Genomic DNA, 14124 nt, shown 5'->3' on the forward strand with positions numbered 1-14124 from the left:
CACAACCCTTCACTGGTCTGGATTGCACCCCAGAACCTGAAGTTAATATACATACTGATTAGTGGTGTAGTCTGGTGAATGAGTACCTTCTGGTTTGGGAGCAATTGTGCTCAAACTCCCATCTATACGGATGCATTATGCTTTGTGATGTAAATCAGCAAGTCTTGTCCCTCCCTGAGAAGCAAGCTTGGAAAACCTTAAAGAGAAGATTCCTAGTAGCTTATGGAGATTTTATTGGGGTTCTGGAAATAACTTTGGGAGACTTTTTCCGATGGCTTGTGAATTCACAGACTCATTTTTATGCTTGACAACTTAGCTTCTCCACTGTAGTGCTTCAATGTAGACACTACTGACAGTGATGAGAGGGGCTCTCCCATTGGTGAAAGTAATCCACTTCCTCAAGAGTTGGTAGCTAGATCAACGGAAGGATTCTTCTGTCAACCTAGCGCTGTCTACACTGGGGGGATAGATTGACTTAATTATGCCACTCAGGGATGTGGATTCCCCCCCGAGTGACTTAGTTAAGCTGACTTAATTTTCTAGTGTAGACCAGGCCTTAAATTTTGAAAAACAGTTCATGGAACCCAAGTTTACAGATACTGTACTCTATCTAGATTTCCAGTTAGGAATAATCTTGTACAGTAAAAGGCCCTTTGTTTTAACCAAAATACAGAACAATAAGCCTTCCAGTGCATGACAATCTTCAGAGCTTTATAAAGTTATAAAGAAAAAACATTAATATTCAAACTGCCTTTAGCTATAAAAGAAACAAGCTGCTTTTTCTCATGAAGGGAGATATTTCTATAACTAAACCTATACTTCCTCAAAGCATGAGAAATCAGATCATAGCCAAGTACAGCTACTGACTTACATCTTCTGGAAAGAGGTGCAGCCTCTGCATCATAGTTCTTCTGTGCAGGTTCTTTGGAAGCATTCTATAAATAGCCAGTTTAACAATCTGTAAGAGACATATATATTATGAAAAAAATATACACCTGAGCATGAAGCAGACATGCCAAAAGAGCAGAAACACTGAGAAAGAGGTAGGCTAGGCTTCCCCCTGCCCATTCCTTCAGATCTTGGATTTTGCTTCAACTCCTCCCTCCACAGGCAAGAGCTCCACCGCCATCTTGAGGTGCAGCGTGACCATTCCAAGAGGCCAGAGGCTCTGGCAACTGTCAAAAGAGCAGCCGAAATTGGAGGGTATATGGAAGTGACAAAGAAGCTAAGAATCCTAGAACACTAGCAGCATATCTTCACATCACATTTAGCTGAATGGACTAGCCTTCACAAAGGATGCAGGGTATGAAAGATTCAGCTAAAGGGTAACGAACCTATGAGAATTTCAGGATATCTGGGATTTTTTACTAGATTAGATAGAGCTATATGTACATCAAATTTACATAAATCCTCTTCATACCAACTCGTCGTTTCCCTTTCCTGCTTAGTCATAATGCTTCTCTTCTAATTATTTAGGTTCCACTGGGAGTTTTTCAAGACTCAGGAGAAGCTGCATCACTCTGGTTTCGAGTGTTTGATTTCTGTTAACACTTAACTGCTATTTGAATATTTTTATTTATTTATGTATATTAATTGTACTTCACTCCCAGTCCAACCCATCTCACTCCCCACTACTGCTCTGCACAACTATTTAAAACTCTAGCGTTGCTGAAGTACTTTAAATTGATATCCTTCAGAGAGCACAATCCTGAAAGGTATTGAGAGCCTTCCACACTTTGCAGGATTGGGCTCAGAATGAGGAACAGATTAAGTATAGTAAAAGCAATTTGTTTTCATCCACAACCAAACCAGAGATCAAACCACCTGTGAAGTCTTGCTGAGAGTATTTCGAATTTCTAAGATACCTGATCCTGTTCCAATATTGTCCCTAATCCATAGCATACTCAGTTCTATGTCTTTACTAATCCAGGCTTCAAAGTTTTGCTCTCGTTTATTAAAAACTGTTTATTAAAAACCTCTCCCCATAGTTTTAAAAGAAAACTCTCTGTGTTTTACAAATAGCCTTTTGATATGTGTATTACTAGCCTAAAATTACTCCTTGTCTTCCCTGACCCAAACTGCATAGTCTTTCAAAGACCGACTGTAAGGATTTCTGTTCCAGGTTTTCCTTCCAAAAGGTAATCATTATGCAGATACAAGTCTATGCATGTAAGTGATTTTTAAATACAGTAACATTCAAAAGGTAAGAATGTTTTAAGCTCCCTTATTTTAACGCCTGCAGCTGCATAGATTGGGGTAATGACTCCACTGCAGGCTTCCTCACAGCATATTGCCAGTGTTAAATCTTGTCCTGTTTTATAATTATTCTTAGTAGGTGAAGTGTGCTCTGAGTAATTGTCAACCACTAATTCTTTGCCAGCGGCAACACAGCCTCTAAAAACTGTGGCCAACTCACATACAGTACTTCCCACTTCTTTAGACTTGTTTTATACTCACTAATTTTCATGTGAAGTTTTTGAAATAATTAAATAAACAGTGTCAATTAAATTTTGCTTATATTTTCAATTAGAAAATATAGTGAAATTTTTAAGTGAATATTAATTTCAGGCCAAAACTTTCAAACGAAAGTGGCTGAATTAGGCTCCTAAATCCATATTTAGGCACCTATCCAAAAGTAGCTTCATTTGCAAAAGTGCAAAGCATCCATAAATTGCACTGAAGTCAATGAGAGTTGCAGGCACTCAGTTGCTTTCAAGTCTAGCCACTTCCATTTTCAGGCACCTCAAAAGATGGATGGGGCAAACTTTAGGCATGAAACTTTCACAATTCTGGTCTCAAACTTTACAATAATCATGCAAGTGAACTAAAATGTCTATATGTTTTATTTTTATAAAAACTGCCTTTGAGTTCCAAACATCTGTGTCTTGCAAATAAACTAATGGAAAGGACATATAGTAATTCCTTACTTAACACTGTAGTTATGTTCCTGAAAAATGCGACTTTAAGGTAAATGATGTTCAGCGAATCCAATTTCCCCATAAGAATTAATGTAAATAGTTAGGTTAGGTCCCAGGGAAAATTTTTTCACCAGACAAAAAACGATAGATATATATAATAAATAAATATACAAAGACACACACACACAGAGTATAGGGATTAAACAAACGATTTAATACTGGCACACAGCAATGATGATTGTGAAGCTGGGTTGAAGTGATGAAGTCAGAGGGTGGGCTATTTCCTAGGGAATGCCTTACTGCTAAATGATGAACTAGCACTCGGCTGAGCCCCCAAGGGTTAACATGTTGTTGTTAATATAGCCTCACACTACAAGCAGTGAGAATGGAGGGAGAGGAGACAGCATGGCAGACACAGACACACACCCTGTGTGAGAGAGAGATGCATTGCTCCTGTAAGTACGGTGACACCACTCTAAGTACATTGCCTTTTTAAGTAGGTCAGCGAGTTGAGACAGCAGAGCCCTGTTGTGTCACCCCCCTGCTCTATGGATGGGGTAAGTGGGGGGGGCAGGAGCAGGGGGAATGGGGACACCCTTACATTAGCCCCCTCTCCTCACCCCCACTTCACAGCAAGCAGGAGGCTCCCGGGAGCAGCTCCTAGGCAGAGGGCAGGAGCAGCACATGGCAGTGGAGGGAGGGACAGCTGAACTGTGGGCAACTGATAGCTTGCTGGATGGCTACTGCACAGGGAATGCAGGGGAGCGTGGAGCTGATAGGGAGGCTGCCAGTCCATCCTGGTTCCAAGCCCCCACTAACTAGCTGCAATGGGCTGCTCTTCCTGCAAGCAGTGGACAAAGTGGGAGGCTGCCAAACAACATTATAAGGGAGCATTGCACAACTTTAAACGAGCATGTTCTCTAGTTGATCAGCAATGTAACAGCAAGACAACGTTAACTAGGATGACTTTAAGTGAAGAGTTATTGTAATCTCTCTGCTTTTTGCTTTTAAAAATGTTTTTAAAAAATCAACAATCCTAAAGCAATTTTCTTTGCTCAAATTGCCCAGAAGATTGGCAAATTAATAAAGGAACAGTTTAAACTGCTCAGCTAAGAAAGATTCTGCTCTAACTCAGTTTTCATTCATTTATAAAAGATGAAGCACTAGATGCAGCTCAGGGTTAAATCAGCAGAAGCTGTGTTACTCCTGACACAGGACCCCATGCAGGCAGAGACTCCACCATTGGAAAGGTTGGGAGCGTGCAGCCAGGTAGTCAGCATAATTAGTGGGCAACATTGGCAAAATAGGGACATAGTTTGGGAGGTCCAGTGATGTGCAAGTCAATGCATTCCCTTGGCATAAATTAAAGCTGTCTCCAACATATGTCCCAAAGGAAATCAGAGGCGGTACTACACATGACCTGATTCACCAGCACAAAACTGAAGAAGAGGGAAATCATTTTAAAACTATGGCAACAGGAGGTTATCACACTGAAACTAGAGAAGAAATGTTTTATTAACAAAAACCATGGATTGTCCAACAATCTGCACTTAATCTAAGGAAGTCAAGTGAAAGGTTAAAAATGAAAGAGTAATTTCTTCTTCATTAAACACTTCCTGAATAATATGAATAAGCCCAATATGAAGGAACCACTAAAATCGCCAGTGTAGCAGACACAACCAAGAACATTAGAATTAGAAATAGTTACTTTAAAACACAGATCTGATCACCTGGTTTTGGAGGCAAAAATTTGCCAAGACAGGCTTGAAGACTCTGATAACTCCTAGAGATAAGTCTCTGAGGAAAAAAGGTCAAAATCAAAGGTTCACAAGTTAATAGCCACTCTCCTCTACTTGTTAGACAGAAATATTAGCAATACTTAAATTTCACCCTATAATGATGGTACTTCATAGCTCCAGCAAGTGGAAAGTTCAGGAAAGAAGTTGTATGGCAAAGATGCTGTGATCAAAACTATTCTGTTGAATAATATGTCATCCATCCGAAGATCTGAAGAAGACTGTGATGAAGGGGTATGACTATCCAGATATTTACTTGTTAATCAAAATGGCTCGTTGCCATCTTTCATTTTTTGAAAGCTTGCTTCCAATTAAAGGAAGGAGTTCCTAGACGGTCACTTGCCTGAAAGATACTCCTAAAGACAGCCAGAACATTCAAGTCAAGGAACATGCTTGTAAGGGTTTAGAAGTCCTCCAAAGACTCTCTTTTTTGACTTGACATGAAGACTTCTGCCGAGTAACTCAGGTTACAGGTTGAATAAGATTTCTTGGGAACTGAAGAGATTCTTGGTTTCTATCTACTTTGTTGAGAATTAACTGTCCGGAATCTAACTGGGACCCGGAAGCATATAAAGTTCATTTCCAGATAAGGATGGAAAATACAGAGGAGTTCCCTTCCTGTGCTCCAAAGATAACTCTCAACTTACCACATTGGGGATGGTGTGATCGAGGCCATGTCTACATTACCATTTATGCCGGCAAAACGTATGTCATTCAGGGATGTGAAAAAACACACCCGCGCACTATACATTTCGCCGGCAGAAGTGCTATTGTGCGTAGCGCTATGTCGGCAGGAGAGCTACTCCTGCCTACATAGCTATCGCTGCTCGTTGAAGTGGTATTATTATGTTGATGGGAGAGCTCTCTCCCGTCAGCACAGAGCGACTACATGAGTGATCTTATAGCAGCGCAGCTTCATGGGTATAGCTGTGCTACTGTAAGCTCCCTAGGATAGTAGACATGGCCTAAGGCCTGGTCTACACTAGGGAGGTAAGTTGATCTAAGTTATGCTAGTTAAGTTACATAAATTATGTAATTTAAGTCGACACAGCTTTAGATAGACTTACAGTGGTGTCTACACCATGCTGTGTTGGTGGGAGGTGCTCTCCTGCTGACATAGCTTCTGCCTCTCTGGGAGATGGAGTATTGAAGCAATGGGAGAGTACTCGTCCACTGATTTATGGTAGTGAAGACAAGCCCTAAGTCTCTCTGTGGCTGGAGAGACCTAGGATCTTTCTTCTTTGGTGTTCAGCCTGACTGTCTGCATAGCAAACCCTCTGTGCTAAGGAGGGTGGATGCTCATCTACTGGGACAAAATGCTTGGCAGCTAAAAATTCAAGAAGATTACAGATCTGAAGTGTTGGAAATAGGTTATAAAAATATTTAAAAAAAAATATAGAACTGGAAGGGACCTTGAAAGGTCATTGAGTCCAGTCCTCTGCCTTCACTAGCAGAACCAAGTACTGTCCCTGACAGTTTCCCCCAACCCTTAAATGTCCCCCTCAAGGACTGAACTCACAACCCTGGGTTTAGCAGGCCAATGCTCAAACCACGGAGCTATCCCTTCTTTCTTAAGATTGACGGTAAAAGGGTTACACAGATTAAGATGTCTGAGATCCACTTAGGCTGTTTCAGAACATAGAGTAGAAACTTGCTTGCTTCATTTGGCTTTCCCCAGTAGAATTCCTCTGAAATGTGAAAGACTTGATCTGCCTCAAGGCAACCTCATCACTGTTTCTCTTAAGCTTGACAGGCCAATTTAAGAGTCATTAAAACTTCTTATCCAGAGAATTAAGAGAACAATTTATTTGTTACTCTGACCATCTACTGCAATTCCTCTAGAGCCAATTAGATCTGCCAAGCATCAGAATGGTGTAAAATGAAGGCAGGCTGATCACTTGCTGCTTTAACTTGCCATTTCTCTGTGGCTCCTACCAAAACCAGAACACATAGGCATGCACGGGCATTTAAATTTGACTGCTTTTGGAGGGGCATGTTCTGTGATTCCAGGGCCGGAGGAATTCTGTACCTTCACCAAGGAATACAAAGTGAAGCACTGATTAGAATATGTTGTTTAAACAAGACCTTGTATTGAAGCAGCATGGAGAATGTCAATGTTTGGGCGGGGGAGAGACCATCCAAATAATAATAATAAAAAAAGTATGGTTAAGTAAAGAGACAATGGGAAGAGCAGAAAGACAAAAAATATAAGGGCAGAGAATGAAAGAAATAATGGATCAAAGCTAGGAAAAGAGGAGGGAGAGGAACTGAGAAGTACAGGCAGAAGCAGGCAGAGAAGTGAGCGGGTAACAGGGACACAGTTTTAGGAGAAAAGAGGGCTAATGGAATGTGGAGGGTAAAGAGTTTCTACTCTCCCTTGAGACAAAAAAAATCTTTCTTGGCTGCCTTTATTACATCTACAGTATGAAATGTCCTCTTAAATATCTAGAGTCTATAGCAAAATAAATGGTGAATTAGCATAGTTTTCCACTTCCAAAATTTAACCATTCAAGTTAAATTTACCAGAAGCTAACCTTGACAGATTCTTAACTATAAATGAATATCACAGAACCAACTCAGTATGGAGTATAATCTGGTAGTATTTGTAGATTTTTCCTATAATTCAGGTCCTGTCCTTGGGCCACTAGACCACTCTGCCTTTCATCCCTGCCATTTCATTAAGTTACAAAATATTGTTGTCTGTGAAATGCAGGTAAAAAAATTAGAATACACCTCCAAGTTGTTCACAGAAACAGTTTCACGCACATTCAGCTAACTGTATTATTTTTTGTCATGTCACTGTTTGCACAAGTTGCAGATAAACTGCTTGTTATGCCATCATGGTACACTAAACTTACCAAGATCAGAACCATCTATAAGAATCGCTACACAGACAGAATATTTGGCATTCTACACTACCATCTACTATTTTAAATTATTAACGTGACAAAAACAGAAATCAGATCTTTTCCTGATCTCTCTAACCATCTAATCAGATTTTTTGCTTTGAACACAGAGTGAGTTAATTCCCTGGAGTTCCTGAGAGGGTTGTTACACAAGAACACCTTTCTTGCTAAATAAGATGAAGTTCTGAATTTGATCACCATTTGCTGAGTCTTTGTCAAACATGTTTTAACTATTGGTAATGCTTTGAATTTGTCTTAGATGAATTTCTCTGGGAACAATGGGAGTTTGGCAAGAAAAACAAAACTCGGAGTGAATGCCAGAAGGGATTCAGTTCTCAGGCCCTTGCAAATAAATTAGGCTATAGTGCCTCCCAGTGTACAGCTATTAATATCTGAAGTTCAAACAAAAATGGTAAAGTTAAGAACTGATTTTAGACATGGAACTAATAATAGTTTAGGAAGTCAGTACAGATATATTAGAACCTTCCCTTTAAGTACTTTTTAGTTTTGCTTTAATTGAATACAATTAGACAACTGACTACAAGCAGCAAAGCTCTTTGGGGGCAGTGACTGTGTTTTTGGTCTGTATATGTACAGTGCCAAACATAACAAGATCCTAATCCATAACTGTATCTCCTAGATGGTACTGCAATACAAACAATAATATTTCAACAGATGCATAATATGGTGTGATTAGATCAAGTGTTTTTAAATTAGTTATATAAATGTCCTGGAGCCAAATCCTTTTGAAGTTAATGGGCATTTTATATTGGCTTCACTGGGCTTTTAATCAGGCCCTAATGGATTTACATCTTGGTGTATGTCTATATAGAAGTTACATACCTGTGGCTGGCCCATGCCAGCTGACTTTGGCTCACAAGCCTCGGGCTAAGGGGCTGTTCAATTGCAGTGCAGACATCCAGGCTTGGGCTCTCCCACCTCACAGGGTCCCAGAGCCTATGCTCTACTCTGAGCCCAAACATCTACACCGCAATTAAACAGGGCCCCATGAGCGCGAATCAGCTAGCATGAGCCAGCCGTGGGTTTTTAATTGCAGTGTAGACATACCCCAAGGGTTTAATCCTCAGAGGCGCTGCATGTCTGCAACTCTCAGCAAAAGCAAGGGAATAGATTCCAACATGTTTTTCCCAAGTTAGTGTTAGAAAGCTCATATCTATATATCCAGAGCAGGCAAGATTTTCAAAAATAGGAACCAGACGTTAAATGCCTAAATCCACAGTTAGGGTTCCAGTTTTTGAAAATCTTGGCAATCAATAATATTAAGCTATCAATTAATCCTATTAATCTTCTCCCTTAGCAGAAGTAGTAGTATCCTGTTTATGCATTACACACTGAACCCAGATTTTACTCAGGGGCCCAAGTTCAACATGATCAACATTTTTCAGTTCCTGGATACATCACATGTTCAGGATATACCACTGGAAAACTGCTAAAAATCAATCAGTAGAATCCACTGTTGAATTTCACTGCAAGAGAGAGATGAAGGTGTACTGTCTTGCATTCTTTTTTAAAATCAGCACTATTCCTTCTGGCTGCTAAGAAATTACTAGGATTATTAAGTGATGTACAATTTTTCTAAAACTGGCTTGGGGTGGGTGATTTATGAAATAGGTCAAATCTTTAAAACTGAAGGCAGTCAGCAAAAATGAACCAGGTTAAAAACCTTGATTTGCCCATTTGAATAGCATAATGTGAACCAGAGTTTTAGCTACAAAGCACAGCATTATAAATATTTTGTTGAAATAATTATCCTTAAAATTGTCACACTTTAGCTCCATACTTTTTAAAGGTTAATACAAAACACATTAGTTTCACAGTAGTTGCCATCTCACTGATTTTTTATTAGATTAACCTGTTTTACCCTCTTGACTAGTTCCCCATATGTTATTCTAGTTTTGTGTAGTAGGCTGGAAATGGTAATCCAGAGTGTAGAGGCATTACTCCCACAGCAGGGAGTTCTGGTGAAGAATCTCTGGTCTGCACTCCATTTCTCATGCTGTCTAAAGTGCATTTCAGAGCAAGAAGTAGAGTACTCCCCACTCGGTCTGATACACCCACCTCAAGAAGAGCAGAATTCTAATTCACTTTAACCAGTAAATCTGGCTATATTTGAAAAGAATAAACAATGTTCCTATACCAGTGATGTGCAACCTGTGGCCCATCAGAGTAATCTGATTGTGGATTGCGAGACGTTTTGCTGATGTTGACTGTCCGCAAGCATGGCCCCCCACAGCTCCCAGTGGCTCTGGTTCGCCGTTCCCGGACAATGGGAACTGCAGGAAGCGGCAGGCTACAGGGATGTGTTGGCCGCCGTTTCCCACAGTTTCCATTGGCTGGGAACAGAGAAACACAACCACTGGGGGCTGCAGGGGGCCGTGCCTGCGGAGGGTCAACGTCAGCAAAATGTCTTGTGGCCCGCAATCAGATTACCCTGATGGGCTGCATGTGGCCTGCAGTTGCCCACCAGTGTCCTATACCATATGGCTGGTGAGGCCACTACAGGAGGAGTAGGGGAGAGACAAATCAGAGAAAAGGACAAATCAAAGAGGAAAGAAGGAACATGGAAAGATAAGTCATGAGAAGAAACAGACACAGTGACACAGATTTAGGCCACCAATTCAGTAAAGTATCCCTATTTAGGAGAGCATTTAAGCATGAGCTGAACTGAACCCAGACCAAAGAGGAGAGAGAGCACAGAGCAGAAGGTGAAAGAGTGAATACATGAAGAAAAAGGTGGGAAGGGGAAGACAGAACTCAGAATAAAGGAGTGATACAATGGAGAAGAGAGTAGCTGGTCAGTCAGGAGATCTCAACTACAAGCTAAACACCAAAATTTCTATTTTCCACCTTTGCAGTAACTAACTTTTCTTTTTCCTTTCTTTCTTTCTTTTTTTTTAAGTAAGGTTTGGTGAAAGGGCAAATGGAAGAGCTTGATTTAATTTTTTGTCCATCAGAAGAATAGCAAGTCTTATGATGAAATAGTTCCCCTAAACTAACCAAGGAAAGCAAAAGTTAAAATGAAAAAGAGGTTACTTACTGCTGTTGGATCTTTTAGGTGAAGTTGCGTTGCTGTCACTTGTTTTAAGCCACCTGGATAACTAAAAAACATCCAGAGAACATATTTAATATTAAGACAGTGAAACAAAATAAAACAGTGAAAAAGACAAAGATTTCTTTCTAATACAGTGTTTGATTCTGTAAACACTTTTTCACTATTACTAGTTGTTGAATTATATTTGTAACATGTTACCTGAGTATTATAAATTTTACATAAATGGCTTTCATGGATCCAAGCAGATCAGTACACAAGGCTGAAAGGTTTGAACTAAAAAAAAAAAAAATTGCCAGCTGATCACAGCTAGGCAGATTGCAAATTACATCATGTGCAAGCTATTATCCCAACAAATAGTTTATTATTTTCATTACCTTGCCCTCTGTTCCCCAATCCCCTTAATTTTGTCTTGTCCATTGGTTACAAGTTATCATTTACCTAGATTGTTAAGCTTTATGGGGGAAGATGTTGGGTTCAGTGCTGTTATAAATCTTATCAGGTCCTACAAATTTGGTATTTTTTCCAACTACTGATCTGAACTATGGACCTGGTCCAAAGCCTATTGAAGTCAATGGGGGATTTTCCATTACTTCAATGGATCAGCTACAACATCATAAAATCTTAAGAACTGAAAATATCAATAGTCAGTACATGTATACATTTAGAATATTCAATATTATTGAAACTGCAGTTATTTCAATATTACTACAATTCCCTCCCGCTACTAACACCCTCAACTCCACTTTTATGTTTTCCACACAATTTATTCATTTTCAGAATAGATTTTAATAATTAGAGATAAAACAACTACTGTGGTCATGTTAGAAACATGGGAGCAACTGTTTTTATTTGCTTTGACTGACTGATTAGATTCCACCCAGAAACAAATTATTCCTGCCAGTGCTAAATACAGAAGCTTGGGAAATAACCATTATTGAAGCATATACATCAATTTTGTCTCCATAATATCTCATGTCTTAAATGTTTTCTCAATGTTTTTAGAGAGGTTTAAATCACTCAGATGTAATCTTAACATCAAAATGCCTTCTTTATCTCTTTTCAGTTAAACCGTTTGCATTGGAAAATGATCTTGATCTTGTTATTTGCCCTTTAGTCTACTGATATAACTCAAGATGACTTCTGCACTCCTCTTAAATTGTTGGTTTTTGTTTAGCTGGCTTTTTTAGTGTTTTAGACCAAAAAAAACCCCTTTTTGCTATTTAACTAAAATGATATTCCCGTTCTTTGGCTTCACCTCCATCCAGTAAGATTGTTTTGCTAGGCAAATTTAACTTATGCCTTCTTCTGACATTTTGTATCTCAGATTATTTCCCTAGCAATACATATTGTACCAGAGAAGACAGAGACATTTAACGGAACACAAGATTTATAACACACAAGAGGAATTTCCTTTGAATTCACATTTTAGAGTTAATGAATTTACTTAAAAGCAAAACGGACTTCAGCATCAATCTCTACTACTACTGTTTTTGAGCATTTACTCTCAAATCATGGAACACTTACCCTGTGTGAGAAGAATACACTTTCTGTTCCCACTTGTTCCCAGAAAATGCAATGTGTCTCGTGTTTATTATGACAACATGGTCTCCACAGTCACCTAGATTGTAAATGATAGACATTTCAATAGGAGATATCACAAAGGCAATAAAAACATCCTCACAAAATTACTCACAGAAACAGAGCAAATATCAAATTATAATGTCTCAAATGAAACAATCACTAAAAAAAAATCACCTTTAAAATAAACATCTAGCTATAAACAGAGAATTCATTCACTTTTTTCATCATCATCATCACCATGTTAAATGGTGGGTGAATGCGTGGGTAATTTAAGTCAATGCAATTTGCATGAGTAAGATTTGCATGTTTTAACTCACAGCGTAACATTTCATTTTATTCCATATACTATATGTTTGCTCTACACTATGAAAAGTCAATGTGAACAAATAAACATAAACTAAAGATCAATCTTTAAAGCAGAATTTAAATTAATTTCAGATTTATAAAACAATTTTTCATAATGAACAGTTTCATACTGAACAATTTTTCATAATACTGAATTTTGGACTAGAAATATATTAGTATGAAACGATCTTAGGACCTATAGCTAAAATATATATTAGAACCTAAAAGAAAGATTTAAAGTCATTAGCTTTGTGCTAGACTGAAGCATTTGTACTAAAAATCAAGTAGAGTTGAGTGCCACAATATAGAACCATAGAATTGGAAGGGACCTCGAGAGGTCATCTAGTCCAGTCCCCTGCACTCGTGGCAGGAATAAGTATTACAAAATACACAAATGGGTGCAATATGAAAATTTGCCTGCTATATAGAGCGCATCCATCCCATCTATAGGTACCAAAATGAAAAAAAAACCCTGTATTCTATTACTAACAATACTTCTCAAGCATTAGAAATTTTGACAGATCTTCCATATTAAATAAAATTGACAAATTCTTTTTACTAAATTCTGACACGTATAAAATAACTGTGAAACGTGCAAGTTTTCTAAAATAAATATATATTTTTGATGAGTCATTACTATCTCATTACTTCAGATCTCTGGAATATGATTCACCTGGAGTTCATTTCCATATTGAGATTTAACCAGTTAGTCTAAAAAGTGCCATATTAAAGTACAATAAAAATGTAATTAATATTTGAAGAAACTGGCAATGCAAAACAAACATTGTTGTGAAGAAAGATCTCCCAAAAGTATTTTCCTTACTACATACATCCAGAAAATCTACAGGAGTTTGCTAAGCGGTCTGTGTCATTTTATTTTCCATGCTTATTCTCAGCAGTTTAGCTCAGAACCTGATTTCTTGAGTAAAATATCCCCCTCCATGAAAGTCTTAGTTGCATTTACAGAGCCTGCACAAGTAAATTTATATTTAAAACTTACATGAAAAGGATTAAAAGACACAAATGTTACTGTTTAAAAAAAATCCTTAATGTTCAGCCTACTGTAGATATCTGCTGCAGTATGTCATACAAATCTAAACTTTAATTTTTCAACTACAATTTTATTTTTTTCTTTTAATTTCTACTTGTTCATTTTGGCAGGAAGATATTTTAAATTTGACACACTACCTAGGTATTTAAATACGTAGCTAACATGCTAAAACTCCATGTTATACTTTTCTTTAAAAAGTACTTTGAGTAGCTGTGTAACTAGCTGGTAGACCTACCATAGCTAGGGTTGCACTGTTAAATGGACTTAAAATATAAAATCTCTGTTTTTCTCTAGAAGTAGATAGTCATTTGGAGTGAAATTTCAGTTTTTATGCCTCTTGAATTTTCTGTGTATTTTCCCCCATTTTCTCTTTACAGCTACTTTTCTCTTTTTGAGTTCTGGCTGAAATTTGTCCTTGGCAATGTGACCTGTCACTGCTGACTGATCACTTTTA

General features: G+C 38.3%; 1 protein-coding gene across 1 annotated transcript in view; it reads right to left on the reverse strand.

Annotated features, from left to right (window-relative positions):
* MRPL13 (mitochondrial ribosomal protein L13) overlaps window positions 1-14124 on the reverse strand; it is a 50529-nt gene that overhangs the window by 25078 nt on the left and 11327 nt on the right. Inside the window, exons 3-5 of the mRNA XM_050941402.1 lie at window positions 12218-12311; window positions 10679-10739; window positions 872-958 (exon numbers count right to left, since the gene is read on the reverse strand). Of these exons, the coding sequence (XP_050797359.1) occupies window positions 872-958; window positions 10679-10739; window positions 12218-12311 (242 nt within the window). The remainder of the gene's footprint in view (window positions 1-871; window positions 959-10678; window positions 10740-12217; window positions 12312-14124) is intronic.

This window comes from Gopherus flavomarginatus, chromosome 2, assembly GCF_025201925.1.
Source record: "Gopherus flavomarginatus isolate rGopFla2 chromosome 2, rGopFla2.mat.asm, whole genome shotgun sequence".
NCBI lineage: Eukaryota > Metazoa > Chordata > Testudines > Testudinidae > Gopherus > Gopherus flavomarginatus.